We start from the raw sequence: 23,993 nt of genomic DNA, 5'->3' as shown, positions 1-23,993 counted from the left end.
CTCAAGCCTGTAATCCCAGCACTTTGGGAGGCCGAGACGGGCGGATCACAAGGTCAGGAGATCGAGACCATCCTGGCTAACACAGTGAAACCCCGTCTCTACTAAAATACAAAAAAAAACTAGCCGGGCGAGATGGCGGGCGCCTGTAGTCCCAGCTACTTGGGAGGCTGAGGCAGGAGAATGGCGTGAACCCGGGAGACGGAGCTTGCAGTGAGCTGAGATCTGGCCACTGCACTCCAGCCTGGGCGACAGAGCGAGACTCCGTCTCAAAAAAAAAAAAAAAAAAAAAGAAACTGATCTTTGTAGAAAGATATTGAAGAAACATAAATCCAAACCGGTTTTAAAAACCTGCCATAGACTGGGTGCGGTGGCTCACGCCTGTAATCCCAGCACTTTGGGAAGCTGAGACAGGCAGATCACCTGAGGTCAGGGGTTCGAGACCAGCTTGGCCAACATGGTGAAACCCCGTCTCTACTAAAAATACAAAAATTAGCCAGGCGTGGTGGTGGGTGCCTGCAATCCCAGCTATGTGGGAGGCTGAAGCAGGAGAATCACTTGAGCCCCGGAGGCAGAGGTTGCAGTGAGCCGAAGTTGCACCACTGTACTCCAGCCTGGGTGGAGGACTCCATCTCAAAAACAAACCAACCAACCTGCCATATTCTAGTATTTTCTTAGCTAGAAGGACCATCACATCATCTTGACCAACCAATGTCCTCTTCATGTTATGCACAGCAACTCAGGCTAGGAAGTAAAAGGAGCCTTCTCTAAGGAAGCTCAATTAATGAAAACCTTTGTTCAACTTGCTGTGTGACTGTTACATTCCTTTTGTTGATATTAGAGTCAATTTAGGGTTGACTCTATTAGGAAAACAGGTTCTCTTAGAGTTAAAAGGTCCATGAAAGTAAAGGTCCACTGAATACTTTTAAAGTGAAGACACAACAATTTCCCTTTGTCTGGAGAGGCTTCTGTGAATTTCAGACAAAGGATTTTGTGCATGAAGAGCAGGCAAGGCTGTTCCGATGATCACATCCTGTAACATTTCCCCAGTGAGGCATGTCAATGCCCTTAGGGCAAGTGGTAGTGGAAAATTCTCACTCTTGCCAAAGGGATGCTCCGCAATTTTTTCTTTCAAAAGTTTTTCTCTGACTCTTTGGATGGAGGCAAGTATAATAAAAGAATAAACTCTGAATTACCTTCCATTTAACACCTGACATCTTTCAAATTCAGCTCTTGAAAATCCACAGCTCTTAAATTTGCTATTACAATAAAGATTTCCAATCTGAACAAAATCCTCACAGTATACTTGAAGTTGGGTTACCAAGAGTGCAAGTAAGAGTTCACTAAATTATCAGTTTGCCACATTTTAGAACTCAATGCAAGCGTTCTTTTAACCTTACAAGAAGTGTTTATAAGCCATGATACTTAAACATTATGTGTACCACTTATGTCAAATATAAATACTGATGGTTAAAACTAGCATTATTCAGGCCGGGCATGGTGGCTCATGCCTGTAATCCCAGTACTTTGGGAGGCCAAGGCGGACGAAGCACTTGAGGTCAGGAGTTTGAGACCAGCCTGGCCAACATGGTGAAACTCTGTCTCTACTAAAAATATAAAAATTAGCCTGGCGTGGTGGCTGGCGCCTATAATCATAGCTACTTGGGAGGCTGAGGTTGCAGTAGGCTGAGGTTGCAGTGAGCTGAGATTGCGCCACTGCACTCCAGCCTGGGTGACACTGTGAGACTCCATCTTAAAAAAACACAAACAAACCAAAAACCAGCATTATTTTTTAAAAAAATTCTTTTTACTAATCAATTGTATTATGCATTTAAAAAAACCTAATTTATTGTGGCAAATACCAGACTTATTAAAATCTTTTATAAGAAAAACACTATGTAAGACCAGAAATTACCTTCTAAATACCACTACTGTTTTTAAATCTAAATGGTTCCTAGGAAAAGCAAGCCATAACAGAATTATCCTAAACTACTTAAACATTTGTGACTCAAACATTTTCACTCTGTTTCCAATTTGAGTCATAAATTTTGTAGTTTAGCAGACCGAATGAAATTCTTCATTTGAGAAGCTCTACTTGACTACTTTAAACTACTTCCAGGCCTCACAGTGAACAGGGAAGGAACATTACACAATACCATAGTATACTACTATGGTTTGCTTCCAATCTGTTTCTTAGACAGTACTGTCTTTAAAATGGCAAATGTGATCTCCTCCTGTTTTAAAATCTTTCAACAGCTTCTTTGGCATCCCAACCCGGGCTTATAACAGCCTCCACGACCCAAGTGCTGTTTGCCTCTCACCCTCTCACCTCCCTCTGAGCACCACACACTATGTTCTTCAATTCCTCTAACTTGTTTCTGGGCCTTCACATACCCTTCCTTCTCCCATAAATAGTAAGGCTTTCCTCTAACTCCCAGATTAGGCTGGCATCCCTCACTGTGTGCCCACAGAGCATCCTGTCCTTTCCTTACACTCGCATGGTTTTCATTAATCTTCCACACTAAAACCAAAAGCTCCATACAGGCAGAGTCACTCAGACACCACTGATCTCCTAGCCCTACCACTATACCTGGCACATAGTGGGTGTCGAATAAAATATTTGTCAGTGAATAAAGTACTTGGTACACATATTTCCTTTAGTATACATGTATCAAAAGACTTCTAATTACCAAGTTGAAGAACATCACAAAGCTAGAAACAATAAAAAATTAGGGTCCAAAGAGATAACAGCTTTGGTTAAGCTAAATGAGGTTCAATAATGGTAGTTGCTTAAATTCTACAGTTAAGACTAAAACCAAAATAATCCATGCCAGGAAAAATCTAGAAATTTAGGAATGGGGGGATGGGAAGAACACCTGAGAAAGACTGTGATTTTAGCTGGTAGAGTAATTAAGGCTGCCAAAGAACTTTCCATACACTGTCAGAAGACAAAAAATGTCTAGAATGACAACCAGACTCCATTTACATAACTGCATTCAATCTGGGTACCAAAGAGAACTACCAAGATGGTGAAGGGTTTGAAACAAACGCTAAGACTAACTTGGAAATAAACATTTTATTTTATTTTACTTTTTGAGATGGAGAATAGCTTTGCAGCCCAGACTGAAGTGCAGTGGCATGGTCTTGGCTGGCTGTAACCTCCACCTCCCAGGTTCAAGTGATTTTCCTGCCTCAGCCTCGCGAGTAGCTGGGATTACAGGTGTTCCTCCCCACACCCAGCTAATTTTGTTTGTTTGAGATGGAGTCTTGCTCTGTCGCTCAGGCTGGAGTGCAGTGGTGAGATCTCGGCTCACTGCAACCCCTGCCTCCCGGGTTCAAGCAATTCTCCTGCCTCCCTCCCAAGTACCTGGGACTACAGGCATGAGCCAATGTGGCCGGCTAATTTTTGTATTTTTAGCAGAGATGGGGTCTCACCACGTTGGCCAGGCTGGTCTCAAACTCCCAATCTCAAGTGATTTGCCCGCCTCGGCCTCCCAAGGTGCTGGGATTACAGGCATGAGCCACTGCACCCGGCCAAAAATAAAAATTTTAGGATACAACATACTGCTAACATTTGACAGTCCTAGGACTGCCACAAATTGTCACATCCTCCTGGATAAGTTACAAACTCCGAGTTTTAGTCTTCTCTTCCCCTAAAATAAGGTTTCATAAGCTCCCCTCCAGATCCAAACTGGTAATAAATAAGATTTCTATGTGGTCCCAAATTAAAAAGCTAACATTAAAAATTAATTAAAAAATTTAAAAAAACAGACAAAATATACTTTAGCTCATAAGGAGTATTTTATAATGAACTGACTAAAAAAATGACATTGGTCATTAAGCAAGCAAGTTTCCAGTTACTAGAGTTATAAGGGGTAGAAAGGTAACCAATTCATTAGATGTTGCAGAGGCAACCATGCACTAAGCAATGTTAGAGTACTCCCGCCTACCTACCAACCAATAGAGATTCTTATCACAAAAGAAAAATGTGCACTTAAAAGGTCAAACACCATTCCTCTTCCCCTCTTTCAACAAATATATAGTTAACAGTATATATTCTGAACATCTCTTTATGCATAACATTTACTAAAACGTCCCTAAAACAATATCAGACCCTTTATATTTATCCACACCTGTCTCATTTTAAAAAGTGGCTGTATAGTAATAATAAGCAGTGAAATTTTGAGATTGTTATTTCTAGACCAGGTACTGCTGGAAGAGCTTCATAGGTTACTAATTCAATCTTCACAACTCTAAGGAAGGCTCTATTATCTTTACTCCTTCCCTGTTTATAGATGAGGAAAATGAGGCACTAAAAGGTACTTGTTCAAGGTCACAGTATTTCACAACCATACCATGAACTAAATGAATCACCCTCCATTTTTATGGCTATCTAGTTATTTCTAACATTTCCTTTTACAGTGTTACAGGATTAACATCTTTGTGTATATCTTTTACTTTTGCATACAAATATATACTCCCACCAAGTTTATGTCCCCCCTATTTCCCCATTCTCTCAATCTTGTATTTTTCTGGCACTGTAATGCCAAGCCCTTTGTTTTACTTTTTTTTTTTTTTTTGAGACAGTGTTTCATTCTTGCTGCCTAGGCTGGAGTGCAATGGCACGATAGCGGCTCACCGCAACCTCTGCCTCCTATTCTCTCAATCTTGTATTTTTCTGGCACTGGTAATGCCAAGCCCTTTGTTTTACCTTTTTTTTTTTTGAGACAGAGTTTCACTCTTGCTGCCCAGGCTGGAGAGCAATGGCACGATAGCGGCTCACCGCAACCTCTGCCTCCTGGGTTCAAGCGAATTCTCCTGCCTCAGCCTCCCGAGTAGTTGGGATTACAGGCACGCACCACCACGCCCCGTTAATTTTGTATTTTTAGTAGAGACAGAGTTTCTCCATGTTGGCCAGGCCAGTCTCCAACTCCCGACCACAGGTGACCTGCCCGCCTCGGCCTCCCAAAGTGCTGGGATTACAAGGTGTAAGCCACTGCACCTGGCCGCCAAGCCCTTTGTTTTTCATGCCTGTAACCCCAACACTTTTGGAGGCTGAGGGTGGGTGGATCTCTTGAGGTCAGGAGTTCGAGACCAGCCTGGCCAACATGGTGAAACCCCATCTCTATTAAAAAAAAATACAAAATAGCCAGGTGGGGTGGTGCACACCTATAATCCCAGCTAATGAGAAAGTTGAGGCAGGAGAATCACTTGAACCCAGGAGGTGGAGGTTCCAGTGGTCTGAGATTGTGCCACTGCCCTCCAGCCTGGGTGACAGAGTCTTGCTCTGTCTCAAAAAAAAAAAAAAAAGTTCCATTATCTTTTAATATAAAAGTTGGTCATAGTTAAATCTGGCCATCTAGGTGGTTTTGTGTCAATGCTTAGGAAATGTGGTTCCCTTGGCTGGCCACGGTGGCTCAAACCTGTAATCCCAGCACTTTGGGAGGCCGAGATGGGCGGATCACGAGGTCAGTAGATCGAGACCATCCTGGTGGTGAAACCCCGTCTCTACTAAAATAGACAAAAAATTAGCCAAGCATTGTGGCGGGCACCTGTAGTCCTAGCTACTCGGGAGGCTGAAGCAGGAGAATGGCGTGAACCCAGGAGGTGGAACTTGCAGTGAGCCGAGATCACGCCACTGCACTCCAGCCTGGGTAACAAAGTGATTCCGTCTCAAAAAAAAAAAAAGGAAAGGTGGTTCCCAAACCACATGGTTTCTTCTCCTTTGTCCAAAATCTTCATCTCAGTAGCAAGAATGAAAAGGTTGGCACTTCCTGGTACTGTGACTACCACTGAATCATGGGGAGTGGAGAGTAGGTGATTACAGGAAATCAGGAAGGAAATGCCAGCCCCATGAAAATCAGGTCAGGCTTCAAGATCAACTGGCCTATCATGGTCTGATGGTTGAGGAGATCCCTCATTTCTCACAGTTCTTAATGTCTTAGCTATTCTGATAGTGCTCAGGAGCTCTCAAACTCAAAAACTCTCTCTCTCTCTTTTTTTTTTTTTTTTGAGACGGAGTCTCGCTCTGTCGCCCAGGCTGGAGTGCAGTGGCCGGATCTCAGCTCACTGCAAGCTCCGCTCCCCGGGTTTACGCCATTCTCCTGCCTCAGCCTCCCAAGTAGCTGGGACTACAGGCGCCCGCCACCTCGCCCGGCTAGTTTTTTTTTGTATTTTTTAGTAGAGACGGGGTTTCACCGTATTAGCCAGGATGGTCTCGATCTCCTGATCTCGTGATCCGCCCGTCTCGGCCTCCCAAAGTGCTGGGATTACAGGTTTGAGCCACCGCGCCTGGCCTAACTCTCTACTTCTAATTCATCTATGCTGATTTTTGTTTTAGACTATTTTGCTCTTCTGCTTATCCATTTTCTAGACTAGTAAGTTATACTTTGGCTTTGGAAACACAGGTATGGCTTCCAGGATTTACAGAACAACTGAAACAATTTTTTTTTTTTTCCTTTTGAAACAGAGTCTCGCTCTGTCCTGGAATGCAGTCGTGCAATCCTGGCTCACTGCAGCTTCCATCTCCTGGGTTCAAGTGATTCTCATGCCTCAGCCACCCAAGTAGCTGGGATTACAGGCACCCACCATCACACCTGGGTAAGTTTTGTATTTTCAGTGAAGACGGGATTTTACTGTGTTGGCCGGGCTGGTCTCAAACTCCTGGGCTCAAGTGATCTGCCCGCCTTGGCCTCCTAAAGTGCTGGGATTACAGGCATAAGCAACCACGCCCGGCCTGTACTTCAGTTTTTAAAACCAAATAGCTAGAATCCTGAGGTGGACTTTCTAAGGAGGAGGACAAATGAACCTCCTGAAGTTGCACATAAGATTTCAATATATGTTTTTGGGGAAGAAAGTCCATAAATTTCATTAATTCTCAAAGGGACTGTGATCTAGAAATGATTAAGATCTGCTCTAGAGCTTTGCTACTCTAATTATTGACCTGGGACCCCGAAATGCAGAATAATCAGGCCCCATTTCAGACTGAACCAATCAAAACATACATTTTAACAAAATCCCCAGGTAATTCCTACACACATGAAGTTAGAGAAACACTGATCTAAGCAGTGTGCGAAATCTTAAGGCTCCCCACCCCCCAACCTTTTTTTCGGAGACAGGGTTTTACTCTGTCACTCAGGCTGGAGTGCAGTGGGATGATCACGGCTCACTGCAGCCTCCTGGACTCAAGCCATCTTCCTCTACCTCGGCCTCCGGAGTAGCTAGACTACAGGTACACACCAACACATCTTGCTAATTTTTTTTTTTTTTTGAGACAGGGTCTCATTCTGTCACCCAGGCTGGAGTATACTGGCACAATCTTAGCTCACTGCAGCCTTGACCTCCCAGGCTCAAGTGATCCTCTCACCTCAGCCTCCCGAGAAAAGGGGACTACAGGAGTGTGCCACCATGCCCAGCCAATTTTCATTTTTTATTTTTTAAGAGATGGGGTCTTTCCATGTTGCCCAAGCTGGTCTCAAACTCCTGAGCTCAAGTGAACCTCCTGCCTCAGCCTCCCAAAGTGCTGGCATGAGCCATGGAGCCAAGCCTCACTATGCAAATTTTTAAAACTTTTTTGTAGAGACAAGGTCTCAGTATGTTGCCCAGGCTGGTCTCAAACTCCTGGGCTCAAGTGATCCTCCTGCCATGGCCTCCCAAAATGCTAGGATTGCAGGGATAAGCCACTGCACCCGGCCAACACCCCCTTTAAAAAAAAAAAAATTCTCATTTTCATATTTTACAAGACTTTGGTACAGAGACTGTTGTGGCCCACAAAACCCAAAATACTGGCTGGATGCTATAGCTCACATCTATAATCCCAGCATTTTTTTTTTTTTTTTTTTGGAGATGGAGTCTCACTCTGTCGCCCAGTGGTATGATCTCGGCTCACTGTAACCTCCGCCCTCCGGGTTCAAGCAATTCTCCTGTCTCAGCCTCCCAAGTAGCTGGGATTACGGGCACCTGCCACTGCACCCGGCTAATTTTTGTATTTTTAGTAGAGACGGGAGTTTCACCATCTTGGCCGGGCTGGTCTTGAACTCCTGACCTTGTGATCCACCGGCCTTGGCCTCCCAAAGTCCTGGGATTACAGGCTAAGGCAGGAGGATCACTTGAGGCCAGGAGTTCAAGACCAGCCTCAGTGACACAGTGAGATCTCGTGTCTATAAACAAACGAAAAACCAACCAACCCACAAAGATAGTATGCCAACTCCTCTGCTCTACAGCATACTCTATTTTGTGTTAAAGAGCATTTAATGTTTGCTAAATGTTTAAAGTCAATTTCAATCCCAAAAGGTTTCTAAAAGCAAAAAAAAAAAGTCCACATACTATCTAAATCACCCTTTTAGAGCAAGAAAGCTCCTTAAAACATTACTCCAATTACCTAATTCTGCAGAGGTTAATGTACATAGTCCAATGTCATGCAGAACTGGGATCATAATCCAGGTTCTTTTATGAATCCAGTCATCTATTTCACAACTCTGCCTTTTACTCAACTGCCTCAAATGCAGTTTACACTTGCTATTAAATCTCAGTACTACATGTTGACTGTCTGAAGTGAAAGTTTCCTTCCTTTAAATTGCTGTCAAGTTTAAGAATTATTCCTTTTATTCCCAAGTAAATCTTGAAATTGCTGGCACCACTATTGGCTATTAAGTCTTTATTTTAGGAAATAAAATTATCAATTTCTGTACAAGTGCTAAAGCAAATGCAATTTTATGTTAAGATCGTGTCACTTCCACTACTTACATAATCTTAAAAGATGATCCGCTCCAGAGTATATACTACAAGACAGAAGTCATATGAGGATATTATTTCCTAGTGCTATTCATCAACTCTGGGTTACCAAGATACGTGAAGTTTGTTTTAAACAACCCTGAAAACAGTGTTCTTGAGAAGTCAATAAATAACCCCTGGGGCATATACTAGAAGCCCCAAAATTCTAAAACTAAGACTTCTGGCCAGGAATGGTGGCTCATGCCTGTAATCCCAGCACTTCGGGAGGCCGAGGCAAGAGGATCCCTTGAGCCAGGAGTCTGAGACTAGCCTGGGTAATACAGGGAGACCTTGTCTCAAAAAAACACCCCACAAAACCATGGCTGGGCACAGTGGCTCATGCCTGTAATCCCAGCACTTTGGGAGGCCAAGGGAGGCAGATCACTTGAGGTCAGGAGTTCGAGACCAGCCTGGCCAACATGGTAAAATCTCGTCTCTACTTTAAAAAAAAAAGGAAAAAGAAAACAGAAATGACTTAGGCCATTATAGCTTGATTTACTTTAATAATGTCAGCAGACAACACAGAAAGCTTAAAAACAATGATGTGCATTTCTCATAAGATTATGGTTTCCATCCATCCAGAGAAGTATTTTCTTGGCCTTAAGATAATGCAGAATTACTGTGGCTTCATAAGACGTGAACATGCAGGTCATTTTCTCTTTTTTTTTTTTGAGTCAGGGTCTTACTCTGTTGCCCATGCTGGAGTGTAGTGGCTTAATTTCAGCTCACTGCCGCAGCCTCGACCTTCTGGGCTCAAGTGATCCTCCTGCCTCAGCTTCCCGAGTAGTTGGGACTACAGGTGCGTACCACCACATCTAGCAAATTTTTGTATTTTTTGTAGGGATGGGATTTTACCATGTTGCCCAGGCTGGTCTTGAACTCCTGGACTCAACTGATCTACATGCCTTGGCCTCCCCCAAAGTGCTGAGATTACAAGCGTGAGCCACTGAGCCCAGTCTGTGTGTGGGTTATTTTCTCCATGTTTTTATTTGCCATATCAATTTCATTTGGCTCTTGTGTTCTAGATACTTAAGATTCATATTAGCATTTGCTATGTATGCTTACCCGATTTCTCTTTGAAATGATTAACTGGTATAGCAACATCTAAAATTTAGTTTCCTGGCTGGGCACGGTGGCTCATGTCTGTAATTCCAGCACTTTGGGAGGCTGAGGTGGGCGGATCACTTGAGGCCAGGACTTAAGAGATCAGCCTGGCCAACATGGTGAAACCCTGTCTCTACTAAATATACAAAAATTAGCTGGGTGTGGTGGTGGGTGCTTGCAATCCCAGCTACTAGGGAGGCTGAGGAAGGAGAATCGCTTGAACCCAGGAGATGGAGGTTGCAGTGAGCTAATCGGTCACGCCCTTGCACTCCTGCCTGGGCGACAGAGTGAGATTCCGTCTCAAAAAAAAAAAAAAAAAAATTAGTTTCCTTAACTCTCTCCATATCTCCCTCAAAAAACCATCTATTCCAGCTTAGTCTTTGAAAAGTTCAGCCAGAACCATCCTACCAGGTATCTTCCAAAAGCTGACAAAGAATTTTAAAGTCAGGAGATGACCCTTACATTCCAAACAGTGACTACAAAAAGGTCTGTTCCTTTCTGCAAATATCAAAATAGTTAAGTCAGTACTTTTTTATTTTCAGCTTCAAATTAGTTTACAACATTATCCAGTTTTCCAACACATCTGAAAGACCCCTTCAGGGGTCTTTCAGATCCAATTTCATAATGTAAATGAAAATATAAAAGTTACCAGGTCTAAAAGCACAATTTATGCCATTTAATCTTTCAGGCCACACAAATAATACTTCGACTGACAAGAAAAAATTCAGAATTGAAGTTCACTCTACACTTTTCATAAAACTGAATTATCAGGCTAAATGCTAGATTGCACGGTCAATTTGATTACTAATTCTAAAAGAGACAGAAGTTTAAAAGGCTCAACATGTATAGTCTTCATAAAATAAATACCTATTTATCTGGCCCAGGTTACGTAGTCACAGTATGCTTTTCCAAAATGTTCCATACAGTAACTGTAAATGCCTTAGAATTATATCTTACCCAATTCAATGACCTGGCTGGTCCTAGTAACCCAGCCAACTATCATTTCTAATTTGGATATAAATTTACAAATACCACGAAAGGTCACCAGAGCATACTGACAACCTAAATATTACAACTGGGCTGGGCGCAGTGACTCACACCTGTAATCCCAGCACTTTGGGAGGCCGAGGTGGGTGGATCGCCTGAGGTCGGGGGTTCGAGACCAGCCTGACCAATATAGAGAAACCCTGTCTTTACTAAAAATACAAAATTGGCCAGGTGTGGTGGCACATGCCTATAATCCCAGCTACTAGGGAGGCTGAGGCAGGAGAATCGCTTGAACCTGGGAGGCGGAGGTTGCGGTGAGCTGAGATCGTGCCATTGCACTCCAGCCTGGGCAACAAGAGTGAAACTCCATCTCAAAAAATAAATAAATAAATATTACAACTGTAACAAGGCTTCCTCAACATGATAAAGGGCACCCATGGGCCGGGCGCGGTAGCTCAAGCCTGTAATCCCAGCACTTTGGGAGGCCGAGACGGGCGGATCACAAGGTCAGGAGATCGAGACCATCCTGGCTAACACGGTGAAACCCCGTCTCTACTAAAAAATACAAAAAACTAGCCGGGTGAGGTGGCGGGCACCTGTGGTCCCAGCTACTCGGGAGGCTGAGGCAGGAGAATGGCGTAAACCCGGGAGGTGGAGCTTGCAGTGAGCTGAGATCCGGCCACTGCACGCACTCCAGCCTGGGCTACAGAGCGAGACTCCGTCTAAAAAAAAAAAAAAAAAAAAAAAAGGGCACCCATGTATGAGACCCACACCTATGTCATACTTCACGGTGAAGGACTGGACGTTTTCCCCCTATGATCAGTAAGACAAGGATGTCTGCTCTTGGTACTTCAACGTTGTATTGGAGATTCTAAGCAGGGCAATTAGGCAAGAAATAAAGGGCATCCAGACTGGAAAGAAGTAAAAACATTTTCATTTGCAAATGCATGATCCTGTATTCAGAAAATCTTAAGGAACCCATAAAAACTACTAAAACTAATGAGTTCAGCAAGATTGCAAAGTACAAGATCAGTACATAAAAAACAACTGTATTGCTACATGCTAGCAAAGAACAATATGAAAATGAAATTGAAAAACTGAAAAAAGAATTCCTAACTCAAGGCAGATTAAAGACTTAAATGTAAGGCCGCAAACTGTAAATATCCTAGAAGAAAATATCCTAGGAAATACTCTTCTCAACACTGCCCTAAGCAAAGAATTTATGACTAAGCCTCAAAAGCAAATGCAACAAATAACTTGACAATTGGGACCTAGTTAAACAAAAGAGTTTCTGCACAGCAGAAGAAATCTATCAACAGACTAAACTGACAACCTACAGAATGGGAGTAAATAACTGCAAACTATGCACTCAACAAAGGACTAATAACCAGAATCTGTAAGGAACTTAAATCCACAAGAAACAACCAAATATCACTGTTGAAAACTGGGCAAAGGGTATGAAAAGACGCTTCTCAAAAGACAACAATCGAGTAGTCAACAAACATGAAAAAACGCTCAACATCACTAGTAGAGAGATGCAAATCAAAACCACAATGAGATAGCATCTCACACCAGTCAGAGTGACTATTACTGCTAGGCACGGTGGCTCACGCTTGTAATCCCAGCACTTTGGGAAGCTGAGGTGGGAGGATCACTGGAGCCCAAGAATTCAAGACTAGCCAGGGCAACATAGTAAGACTTCATCTCTACGAAAAAAATTAAAAATTAGCCCGTCATAGTGGTATGTGCCTATAGTCCCAGCTAACTTGGAAGGCTCAGGTGGGAGGGTCACTAGAGCCTGGAAAGCCATGGCTGCAATGAGCTATAATCATGCCACTGAGTTCCAGCCTGGTCAACAGATGAGACCCTGCCTCAAAAAAAAAAAAAAAAAAAAAAAAAAAGAAAGAAAAGAAAAAAAGAAGAAAAAGCAAGAGGTCGGGGTCAGGGGAGAATACTTATACACTGCTGGCAAGAATGTAAACTAGCTCAGCCCCCGTGGAAAGGAGTTTGGAGATTTCTCAAGAAACTAAAAACAGAATGACCATTCAACCCAGCAATCCATATATCCCAAGAAAAAGAAATTGTGGCCAGGCGTGGTGGCTCACACCCATAATTTCAGCACTTTCAGAGGCCAAGGCGGGTAAATCACTTGAGCCCAGGAATTCGAGACCAGCCTGGGCAACATGGTGAGATCTTGTCTCTATGAAAAACACAAAAATTAGTAGGGTGTGGTGGGCACCTGTAGTTCCAGCTACAAGGAGGCTGAGGTGGGAGGTTGCACTGAGCCGAGATCGCACCACTGCACTCCAGCCTGGGCGACAGAGTGAGACCCTATCTCAAAAATAAATGTGGTATATATACACCATGGGATGCTACGCAGTCTTGCAAAAGAATGAAATCGTGTTCTTTCCAGTGAAATGGATGCAACCAGAGGCCATTATCCTAAGTGAGTTAACACAGAAACAGAAAACCAAATACCGTATGTTCTCACTTGTAAGTAGGAGCTAAACACTGGGTACACATGGTCATTAAGATGGGAACAATAAACAATGGGCACTCCAAAAAGTAGGAGGGAAAGAGGGGCAAGGGCTGAAAAATTATCCATGAAATACTATATTCATCATCTGGATGATAGAATCAGCAGAAGCCCAAACCTCAGCATCACACTTTATATCCACGTAACAAACCTGCACATGTACCTTGAATCTAAAAATTTTAATTAAAAATAAATACCACCAATAGGCCAATTTCAAGTTACAAAAAATTATTCCAATTACAAATATTTTCCCCCAAAAAACCAATGCAATACTTAATAAACTTAACAAAAGAAGCACAAGACTTGTACACTGACAACTAGTGTTGAAAGAAATGACAGACCTTAAAAAAAAAAAAAAAAGGAAAGACATTCCTATGCTCATGGATCCAAAGACTTGCTATCAAGACACATGGTACTGACCTAAGGACAGAGACCAATGGAGTAAGAATAGAGAGTCTAGAAATAAATTCTTGCCTTTGTAAATTAGTTCCATCAACTAATAAACATTATTCAGCAACAAGGAATGAAATACATGTTATATTCACGAACAAAATATAACACTATGCTAAGAGAAAGCCAGTCACAAAGACTGATTCCATTTATATGCAATATCCAGAAAAACATAGTAATCCACCAAACAGATAATAAACTGTGGTTGTCAGGAACTGGTGGGAGGAAAACAGGGCAACAACTGCTGATGGGTATGAGTTTTTTTGAGGGTGATGAAAATGTTCTGGAATTAAGATGATAATGAGGATCACACAGAACTTGAATATACTAATAATCTGGCATTCAATAATTGCATTGAAGGCCAGGTGCGGTGGCTCACACCAGCACTTTGGGAGGCTGAGGCAGGTGGATCGCTTGAGGCCAGGAATTCAAGACTAGCCTGGCCAACATGGCCAAACCCTGCCTCTACTAAAATTACAAAAAAATTAGCCAGGCGTGGCCGGGAGCGGTGGCTCACGCCTGTAATCCCAGCACTTTGGGAGGCCGAAGAGGATGGATCACGAGGTCAGGAGTTTGAGACCATCCTGGCCAACATGGTGAAACCCTGTCTCTACTAAAAAATATAAAAATTAGCTGGGTGAGGTGGTGCATGCCTGTAATCCCAGCTACTCGGGAGGCTGAGGCAGGAGAATCACTTGAACCAGGAGTCGGAGGTTGCAGTGAGCCAAGATCATGCCACTGCACTCCAGCCTGGTAACAGAGCAAGACTCGTCTCAAAAACAAAAAAAAAAAAAAAAAAAAAAAAAAAAAAAAAAAAAGAAAGAAAAGAAAAAGCAACCAAGCAAGCCAGGCATAATGGCCCACGCCTGTAATCCCAGCTACTTGGGAGACAGAGGCAGGATAATCACTTGAACCTGGGAGGTACACAGGTTGCAGTGAGCCGAGATCACACCACTGCACTCCAGTCTGGGTGACGTAACAAGACTCTGTCTCAATAATAATAATATTATAATAATTGTATTGAACAGACACATACACTTCAACTGTTTCTTCTGCACAGCAACTATGTTTCCATTAGGTGAACCTATCATATACTTCTGATTTCAAATTTCATTCATAGAGAACTTACAATAACATTACAATAGTCAATATGACAGTTCTGTCCTTAAGGTGCTCACTGCCTAGCAGTATAACGATAGTATTTAATAAAATGTCCACATGTATTCTAAACCTAGATGTCTGTTTTGCATTCCTGTTAGAAAGGTCACAATTTAAGAAGCAAGCAAGCAGCACTTAAGAGCCCAATGTCTCACATAGCTGGGCTTAACTAAAATAATAGTAGGTCAGGCGTGGTGGCTCATGCCTGTAACCCCACCACTTTGGGAGGCCGAGATGGGTGGGTCACTTGAGGCCATGAGTTTGAGACCAGCCTAGCCAATATAGCAAAACCCCATCTCTACTACAACTACAAAAATTAGCTGGGTGTGGTGGTGCACACCTGTGAGCCCAGCTACTTGGGAGGCTGAGGCACAAGCATCACTTGAACAGGGAGGCAGAGGGTGCAGTGAGCTGAGATCATGCCACTGCATTCCAGCCTGCACAGCAAAGTGAGACCCTGTCTCAATAATAATAATAATAATAATAATAATAATAATAATTAAAGAAAAAAAGCCCAACATCCAAGCAATGGATATGCTTTTTAAACAATTACCATACTGTGGGGGAAGAGCTGGGGCAAAAAAAGTGGTAAATACTACCAGAATCAGCACTATCCCTGAAGGATTCAGAAACAGGTGAAAGGAAAATGGATTTAAATTTGTACTCCGCTTGGTAGTAGCAGTATATTCACCTAAGGGATTTAAACTCAGAGTTTTTTTGAATATTAAATTCATTGTCTTTTGAATATTCAAATATAGGGAATGGTTGCCAGAGGCCAGGGAAGAGGGGAACAAGAAGTTAGTGTTTAAGGGGTACATTTCAGTTAGGGAAGATAAAAGTTCTGAATGGTGACAGTCCCAAAACAATGTGAATGTACTTAATGCCACAGAACTACATGCTTAAAAATGGTTAAAATGCTAATTTTATAATATGTATATTTTACCGCAATATAAGGAAAATTCTATTAGACTGAAAATCTTAAGTCACATACACTGCAGATCAAACATTATTTGACCTTTCTAAACTATCAAATGCAACAACAAAACTATACTACCATATACAGAATGAAATTTCAGTGTGAAAAGCGAGATAGGTCAGGGTAATAACCAAAGCTTCACCACTATGAGATCTGTGCACTTAGCAAATTTATTAATAAACTCTAAAAAATCTGCCTAACTTTCCAAAAAAAATGTGGCTTTGGTGGTACTGAAAACTGAAAAAAAGGCCTGGATGTCTGCAGCATGAAGGAGCAGCATAAGATGAAATCATAGAAGAAAGCAGGAGGTACACACACACAATGAAAGTTTATCAGGTCAGAGAATTTTGTATTGTAAGTGCAATGGGAAAGTCCCTTAAGGGTTTTTCAGCAGATGAATAAATAACACAACCTTTAAGAAACCGCTCTGGCACTTGTGTGGAGAATGGACTGGAGGAAGACAACAAAGGAAGCCAGAGCCTAGTTAGGAGATGATGACAGCTGCGGTGTGAGATGATGGCTAGACTAGTGTGCTGACTGAGGAAACAGAGTTCACGAATTTGGGTGTGTTCTGGAGATAGAATCAGTGGTCTTATGGACAAATCAGAGTATAAAAGAGGGGGAAAAAACATCAAGATGACTTCCAAGTTTCTCAGTTAACTAGGTTAGAGTGTCTTACAAGAGACGGGAAGGACCGGCAAGAACCAGGATTCAGAGATACAGAGAAACCAAAGTCACCTATTGAAGAGAAGCTGGCTTTTGTTTGTTTCTTCAAAAAGGATGGTGCTTTGAGGTACCACGGTTATGGTTACCTCTGAAGCTGTCTACCATTGCCATCTACTGATGCTAACTGAGGATAATGGCTTTGGGGGTAATTTCTCTAAGTCTTCAAGTAGACTCAACACACTAAAATAGCCCCAACAAGGCAAAGCATAGTGGCTCACACCTGTAAATCCCAGAACTTTGGGAGGCCAAGGCAGGAGGATCACTTGAGGCCAGGAGTTTGAGAACAGTCTAAGCAACATAGATAGACCCTGTCTCTATTTTTAAAAAAAAATTAAACAAGAAGAAGCTGAAGAAATGGTAAGCATAAAATCAAACAGAATCTCATACACATATTTAGGTGATGTCATCTACAACCTCCCCCACCACATGTATTTGTGGAAAAACAATCTCCTTTCCAATGTTTCCTTCTACAGGTAGTAGAGTACCATCACACCCAGTCACGTAAACTAGAAATCTTGTCAGTATCTTTGATTTACATACTCTCCTATCTATTCAGTTATCAAAATTTGTTGCTTTGAGTCAGGCACAGTGGCTCACACCTGTAATTACAACACTTTGGAAGGCCAAGGCAGGATTGCTTGAGCCCAAAGTTCAAGACCAGCCTGGGCAACAAAGCAAGACCCCATCTTTACCTTAAAAAAAAAAAAAAAAAAGGCCGGGCGCAGTGGCTCACACCTATAATCCTAGCACTTTGGGAGGCCGAGGCGGGAGGATCACGAGGTCAGGAGATCGAGACCATCCTGGCTAACACGGTGAAACTCCGTCTCTACTAAAAATACAAAAAATTAGCTGGGCATGGTAGTGGGCACCTGTAGTCTCAGCTACTTGGGAGGCTGAGGTAGGAGAATGGCATAAATCTGGGAGGCAGAGCTTGCAGTGAGCCAAGATGGTGCCACTGTACTCCAGCCTGGGCAACAGTGCAGGACTCCGTCTCAAAAAAACGCTGGGCATGGTGTCATGTGTCTGTATTACCAGCCACTCAGGAGGCTGAGGCAGGAGGACCCCTGAAACCAAGGAGTTTGAGGTTGCAGTGATCACACTACTCCACTCTAGCCTGGACAAGAGAGCAAGCCCATTTCCAAGTTAAAAAAAAAAAAAAGAAAAAGAGAGAGAGAGAGAAAGAAAACAGGGAGGACAAAAAGAGGGAGGGAAGGGAGGGGAGGAAGGGGAGGGAAGGAAGGGAAAGGGGGAGGGAGAAAGGAACTGCTTTAGCAGGGCGTGGTGGCTCACTCCTGTAATCCCAGCACTTTGGGAGGCTGAGGTGGGCGGACCACCTGAGGTCAGGAGTTCGAGACCAGCCTGATCAACATGGAGAAACCCCGTATCTACTAAAAATACAAAATTAGCTGGGCATAGTGGCACATGCCTGTAATCCCAGCTACTTGGGAGGCTGAGGCAGGACTGCCTGAGCCCAGGAGTTGAGAGACCAGCATGAGTAACATGGCAAGACCCGTCTCTACAAAAAAATACAAAACTTAGCCAGGTGTGTGGTGGCTCATGCCTGTGATCCCAGTTATTCAGGAGACTGAGGTGGGAGAATCACTTGAGCCCAGGAGGTCAACGCTGCAATGAGCCGTGATGGTGCCACTGCACTCCAGCCTAGGCAACAAGAGCAAAACTCCATCTCAAAACAAAACAAAACAATCTGCTGCTTTGTAACTAAGTCAGAGGCTCACTTTTTGAACTACTCATGACCAGAATTCTGTACCCAGTGGAGATTCAGAGTTAATATTCTAGGTTGAGACCTGACAAAAACTTTTTTAAAAAGAGTGCCCCCAGATGATTCTGATGTGCACTCCTGCTTAAGAGCCACTATTAACTCAAAAATCTTTCCTTCATTATTCTTAATGTTACTGTCCTCATTATCTCTTGCCTAGACTACTAAAATAGCCTCCCTATATCTCCAGCCTTCCCCATTCTAACCTATTTTCTTCATCACTATCAGAATTCCCTAACTCAAATATTTTTTGCTATTAAAAAAAATGTGGGCCAGGCGCAGTGGGCTCACGCCTGTACTCCCAGCACTTTGGGAGGCTGAGGCAGGACTGCCTGAGTCCAGGAGTTTGAGAGACCAGCCTGGGCAACATGGCAAGACCCGTCTCTATAAAAAAATACAAAACTTAGCCAGGTGCATGGTGGCTCGTGCCTGTGATCCGTTATTCAGGAGGATGAGGTGGGAGAATCACTTGAGCCCAGGAGATCGACGCTGCAGTGAGCCGTGATGGTGCCACTGCACTCCAGCCTGGGTGACAGAGCGAGACCCTGTCTTCCCCTCATCAAAAAAAGTGACAACTGGTAAATTCTGAATAAGATCTTACATACTATTGTATCCATTTCCTAATTCTGATAATCATACTGAGGTTATATAAGAGAACATCCTTGATGTTATAAAACAAATGTTATTTAGGAGTAAAGGGGCATCATGTCTGCAATATACCCTCCAACAGTTCATACGAAAATGTGTGTACACAGAGTGAAAGAATAATACACCTGTGATAAAATGTTAACATTTGTGTTAAAACAGAAATTTTTTTGCTTTGAGATGGAGTCTGGCTCTGTCGCCCAGGCTGAAATGAAATGGTGTGATCTCAGCTCACTGCAACCTCTGCCTCCTGGGTTTAAGCAATTCTCCTCAGCCTCCCGAGTAGCTGGGACTATAGGTGGGAGCCACCACACCCAGCTGATTTCTGTATTTTTAGTAGAGATGGGGTTTCACCACTTTGGCCAGGATGGTTTTGATCTCCTGACCTCATGATCCACCTGCCTCAGCCTCTCAAAGTGCTGGGATTACAGGTGTGAGCCACCGCGCCCAGTCAAAACAGGACCTTTTAAAAAATCCAATAGCCAAGACACTTCATTCTGAGTTGTACTTTTCTTAACACTCTACTTAAGGAAGGTGTTAAATCATTTACACACACCATTTACACACAAATACTACACAGTCCCAAATAATCGACTTACTGGCATATATGTAACACTATCCTTTTTTTCTGGAAGAACAACAAAAATTTCTGGATGAGAGAATATGACAAGGCAATTTCCTTTCAGAGGCCAAAGTTGTAGAGCATGGGTTAAGGGATGCAGCTCTTTGAATTCTTTTCATTAAAATGAGTAAGACAATAAAAGACAAAGCACACCCTTCCCAAGTCAGTATAAAAGCATTACTACGAGATAATTCACAAATAGCAACAAAGTAAATAGTATACTTAACTCAGAAAGGTATGAAAAGCCAGAATATCTGAATAATAGTAAGTAATGACTCTCTAAGTAAAACAGCCAAAACAAGCAACCCACCTAGACTACTCTGGTTGGTTCCAGGGGTGTTGTGATTTTGGACTGTCAGAAATATGACTGCTGGGCACACCTGTAATCCTAGCACTTTGGGACACCAAGGCAGGATCACTTGAGCTCAGGAGTTTGAGACTAGCCTGAGCAACACGGCAAAACCCCCTCTCTACAAAAAATATAAAAATTAGCTGAGTGTGGTGGCATGCACCTGTGGTCCCAGCAATTTGGGGGGCAAAGTGGGAGGATTGCTTGAGCTTGGGAGGTGGAGGTTGCAGTGAGCTGAGATCATGCCACTGCACTCCAGCCTGGGTAACAGAGAGAGACTCCCATCTCAAAAAAAAATAAATAAAAAAACAACAGCACTAATCTAGAGCAGTGAGGATACTGACCCCTTGGAGGTCTGTGGAGAGTTCTGGACTCACAGTGAATTCATGGACTCTTTGAAGCTGTTCTCTGGAATTCAGGCAGAGACTCCTGGCTCAGGGTAACACGTAAGTATTTTTAAGCATATCTTTTTTTTTTTTTTTTTTGAGATGGAGTCTCACTCTGTCATCAAGCTGGAGTGCAGTGATGCAATTTCGGCTCACTGCAACCTCTGCCTCCTGGGTTCAAGCGATTCTTCCTGCCGCAGCCTCACAAGTGGCTGGGACTACAAGCATGCGCCACCATGCCCGACTAATTTTTGCATTTTTAGTATAGACGGGGTTTCACGTTGGCCAGGGTGGTCTCAATCTATTGACCTCGTGATCTGCCTGCCTCGGCAACCCAAAGTGCTGGGATTACAGGCGTGAGCTACCACGCTGGGCCAAGCATAGCTTTTAGAGTCTAGAAATTACCCTTGACCATGAACTCAATTAGATGGTTGTAGGTATGACTTAACATTTGTGCCAAGAACCAAAATAGGAAAAACAGTGTCGTCATTAGCCAGTATTCTAACAAACTGCTCACTATAATTAATTGTCAAATCAACATTAGGTTTTACCTCTCTAGCACTTGTGTTCTACAATGTATTTAAACAAGTAGAATTCAAAATACCTTGTTTAAAAATAAAAACCAAAAGCCTTATCAACGACAGGAAGGGAGGTGCTAAAACACTTCAAAATAATTTTAGAGAATGCAGGATTTGTATGAATGGCACTAAAATGTGTTAATTGATACATGAAAACAATTATTTTAAATATAATTATGAGCCTTGAGAAAAAGACTACATTCGGAAATACAATCTAGAATAAAAGAAAAATGACCAACTCAACTCACCAGCAATTTCTACAATATCACCAGGAACTATGTCTTTAGCTTTAATCCGCTGTACACTCTTTCTGTCCTGTCGATACACTTTGCCCATTTCAGGCTCATATTCCTTAAGGGCTTCGATGGCATTTTCAGCATTTCTTTCCTGTATAAAAGAAAACAGAATAGTAGTAAAGACCTGCCTGACACTGCAATTATTTCTAACCCAAGGAATAAAATTTTAGAGGTCTCATCTTTAAAAAAAATTAAAAAAAAAATAAAAAAAAAAGCAGCCCACTAGTAACATTTGCACTAAACAATTCACATCTACGGCAACAGACACAAGGACACTTATTATTTTGTATTTAAAACCGAAACGTAAGTACAGTCAATTAAGGTAAGGGGATAAAACAACGAAGAAAAGCAATTATAGACTCTGCCGTCCCTAAGACTGTAAAACACAGCTTTCACCTTTAGCCAAATCCCCCTGCCATTTAAAATGAATTCTGTCTCATGAGAAGCAGTACAGCCTAACAGTCTGGGCTCAGGAGGCTGAGGCAGAAGAATCGCTTGAATCCGAGAGGCAGAGGCTGCAGTGAGACGAGATCCTACCACTGCACTCCAGCCTGGGCAACAGAGCAAGACTCTGTCAAAAACAAAAAAAACAAAAAACAAAAAACCACCCAACTCTGGGCTAAGCTGCCTGCTCTTAGCAGTTACATCACTGTATAGAGGTTACACAACACACAAGTTTACTTTCTATAAAATGACAACACTAACAGTTCCTACCTCAAGGTTTGTGAGGATAAGAAGTCATATGTAACATGCCTAGATTGTGTTTGGGCACAAGTAAATGCCATAAGTGATGAATCTCTCTCACAAATTCTAAGAACTATCCCTCCAGTTGTAAAGACCAATGAATGGCTGAACTCTCATCAGAGCACTGCCAGTCACAAGCTATGTATTTCTCATGACATCATATATGAACTATCAACCATTAGTAGTCACCGTAATTTTCTTCCCGATTTCAAAATGGAAGTTGTAGAATCAAACCAGCCTAAAGACAATCAAACGACACAAAGATGAAAGCTGGTAACACGTGTACCTCGGTTTTGATGTATATACCCCTGAAAAAGTATTAAAAAATCTTAAATTTGGGAAATTCATGATAAAGTTAATTTCAATCTCAAATCAGACATTCTTACTCTTCAAGATCATGTTGGGCAGAATTTAACTGGACTGCTCAAGGTTAAACAAATATCCCATGAGCACTGTATTTTGCATATGCTTAAATTATGAGCTGAGCACAGTAGCTCATGCCTGTAATCCCAGCACTTTTGAAAGGCAGAGGTAAGAGGATCGCTTGAGCCCAAGAGTTCCAGACCAGCCTGGGCTGAACGTAAGGAGACAGTGCCTCTACGAAAAATGCAAAAATTATCCTGACGTGGTGCCATGCACCTGTAGTCCCAGCTGCTCAGGAGGCTGAGGTGGGAGGAGGATCTCTAAGCCTGAGACAGAGATTTCAGTGAGCTGCGATCGTGACACTGCACTCCAGCCTTGACAAGAGTGAAGCTGTCTTGGGGGGGAAAAAAGATAAATTATCTCTGAACCTGAGGACAAAGATGACAATTACAATCAATGAAAAGGCCGGGCATGGTGACTCACGCCTATAATCCTGGCACTTTGGGAGGCTGCGGTGGGAGGATCGCCTGAGGATGGAAGTGCGAGACCAGCCTGGCCAACACGGTGAAACCCTGTCTCTACTAAAAGTACAAAAAATTAACCAGGCGTGGTGGTGCACGCCTTTAATCCCAGCTACGTGGGAGAATCTCTTGAGTCCAGGAGGCGGAGGCTGCAGTGAGCAGAGATCGTGCCACTGTACTCCAGCCTGGATGACAGAGCAAGATTCCGTCTTAAAAAAAGAAGAAAGAAAGCCTTCCTTGATGACACTGGTCAGAAAAAAAGTAATATGCCCTCCATACTACCTTATACTGTCATAATTTTCCTTACTTTCAGAAGGCCAGAACCCTCTATTGCTGCTCATACCATTCAGTATACTAAAGACTTAATAATGTTCTTTTTCTAAAAACTCAAATCTTTACTTTCTGAGACAGAGTCTAGCTCTGTCACCCAGGCTGGAGTGCAGTGGCACAATCTCGGCTCACAGCAAACTCCGCCCCCTAGGTTCAAGCCCTGCTTCAGCCTCGCAAGTAGCTGGGGACGCATGCTAACACACCCAGCTAACTTTCTGTATTTTTAGTAGAGACAGGATTCGCCATGTTGGCCAGGCTGGTCTCGACCTCCTGACCTCAAGTGATCCACCCCTCAGCTTCCCAAACTGCTGATACTACAGGCATGAGCCACCATGCCCTGATCAAATATAATTTTTTTTCAGAAAAACATGAGAAGGCTGGGTGCGGTGACTCACACCTGAAATCCCAGCACTTTGGGAGGCCAAGGCGGGCGGATCACAAGGTCAAGAGATCGAGACCATCCTGGCTAACATAGTGAAACCCGTCTCTACTAAAAATAAAAGGCAGGCGTGGTGGCTCACGCCTGTAATCCCAGCACTTTGGGAGGCCGAGGCAGGCGGATCACAAGGTCGGGAGATCGAGACCATCCTGGCTAACACAGTGAAACCCCGTCTCTATTAAAAATACAAAAAATGGCTGGGCGCGGTGGCTGAAGTCTGTAATCCCAGCACTTTGG

General features: G+C 42.9%; 1 protein-coding gene across 2 annotated transcripts in view; it reads right to left on the bottom strand.

Moving 5' to 3' along the window:
* The window catches only part of ATP2A2 (ATPase, Ca++ transporting, cardiac muscle, slow twitch 2), a 68,787-nt gene that overhangs the window by 33,031 nt on the left and 11,763 nt on the right, over positions 1 to 23,993 (bottom strand). For both annotated transcript variants that reach the window (XM_011936351.1, XM_011936340.1), the window contains exon 4: positions 21,312 to 21,450. In XM_011936351.1, the coding sequence (XP_011791741.1) occupies positions 21,312 to 21,399 (88 nt within the window). In that variant the 5' untranslated portion in view covers positions 21,400 to 21,450. The remainder of the gene's footprint in view (positions 1 to 21,311; positions 21,451 to 23,993) is intronic.

This window comes from Colobus angolensis, unplaced genomic scaffold (genome assembly GCF_000951035.1).
Source record: "Colobus angolensis palliatus isolate OR3802 unplaced genomic scaffold, Cang.pa_1.0 Scaffold10, whole genome shotgun sequence".
In the NCBI taxonomy this organism is placed as follows: Eukaryota; Metazoa; Chordata; class Mammalia; order Primates; family Cercopithecidae; genus Colobus; species Colobus angolensis.
This window is presented reverse-complemented; position numbering and strand designations above follow the sequence as displayed.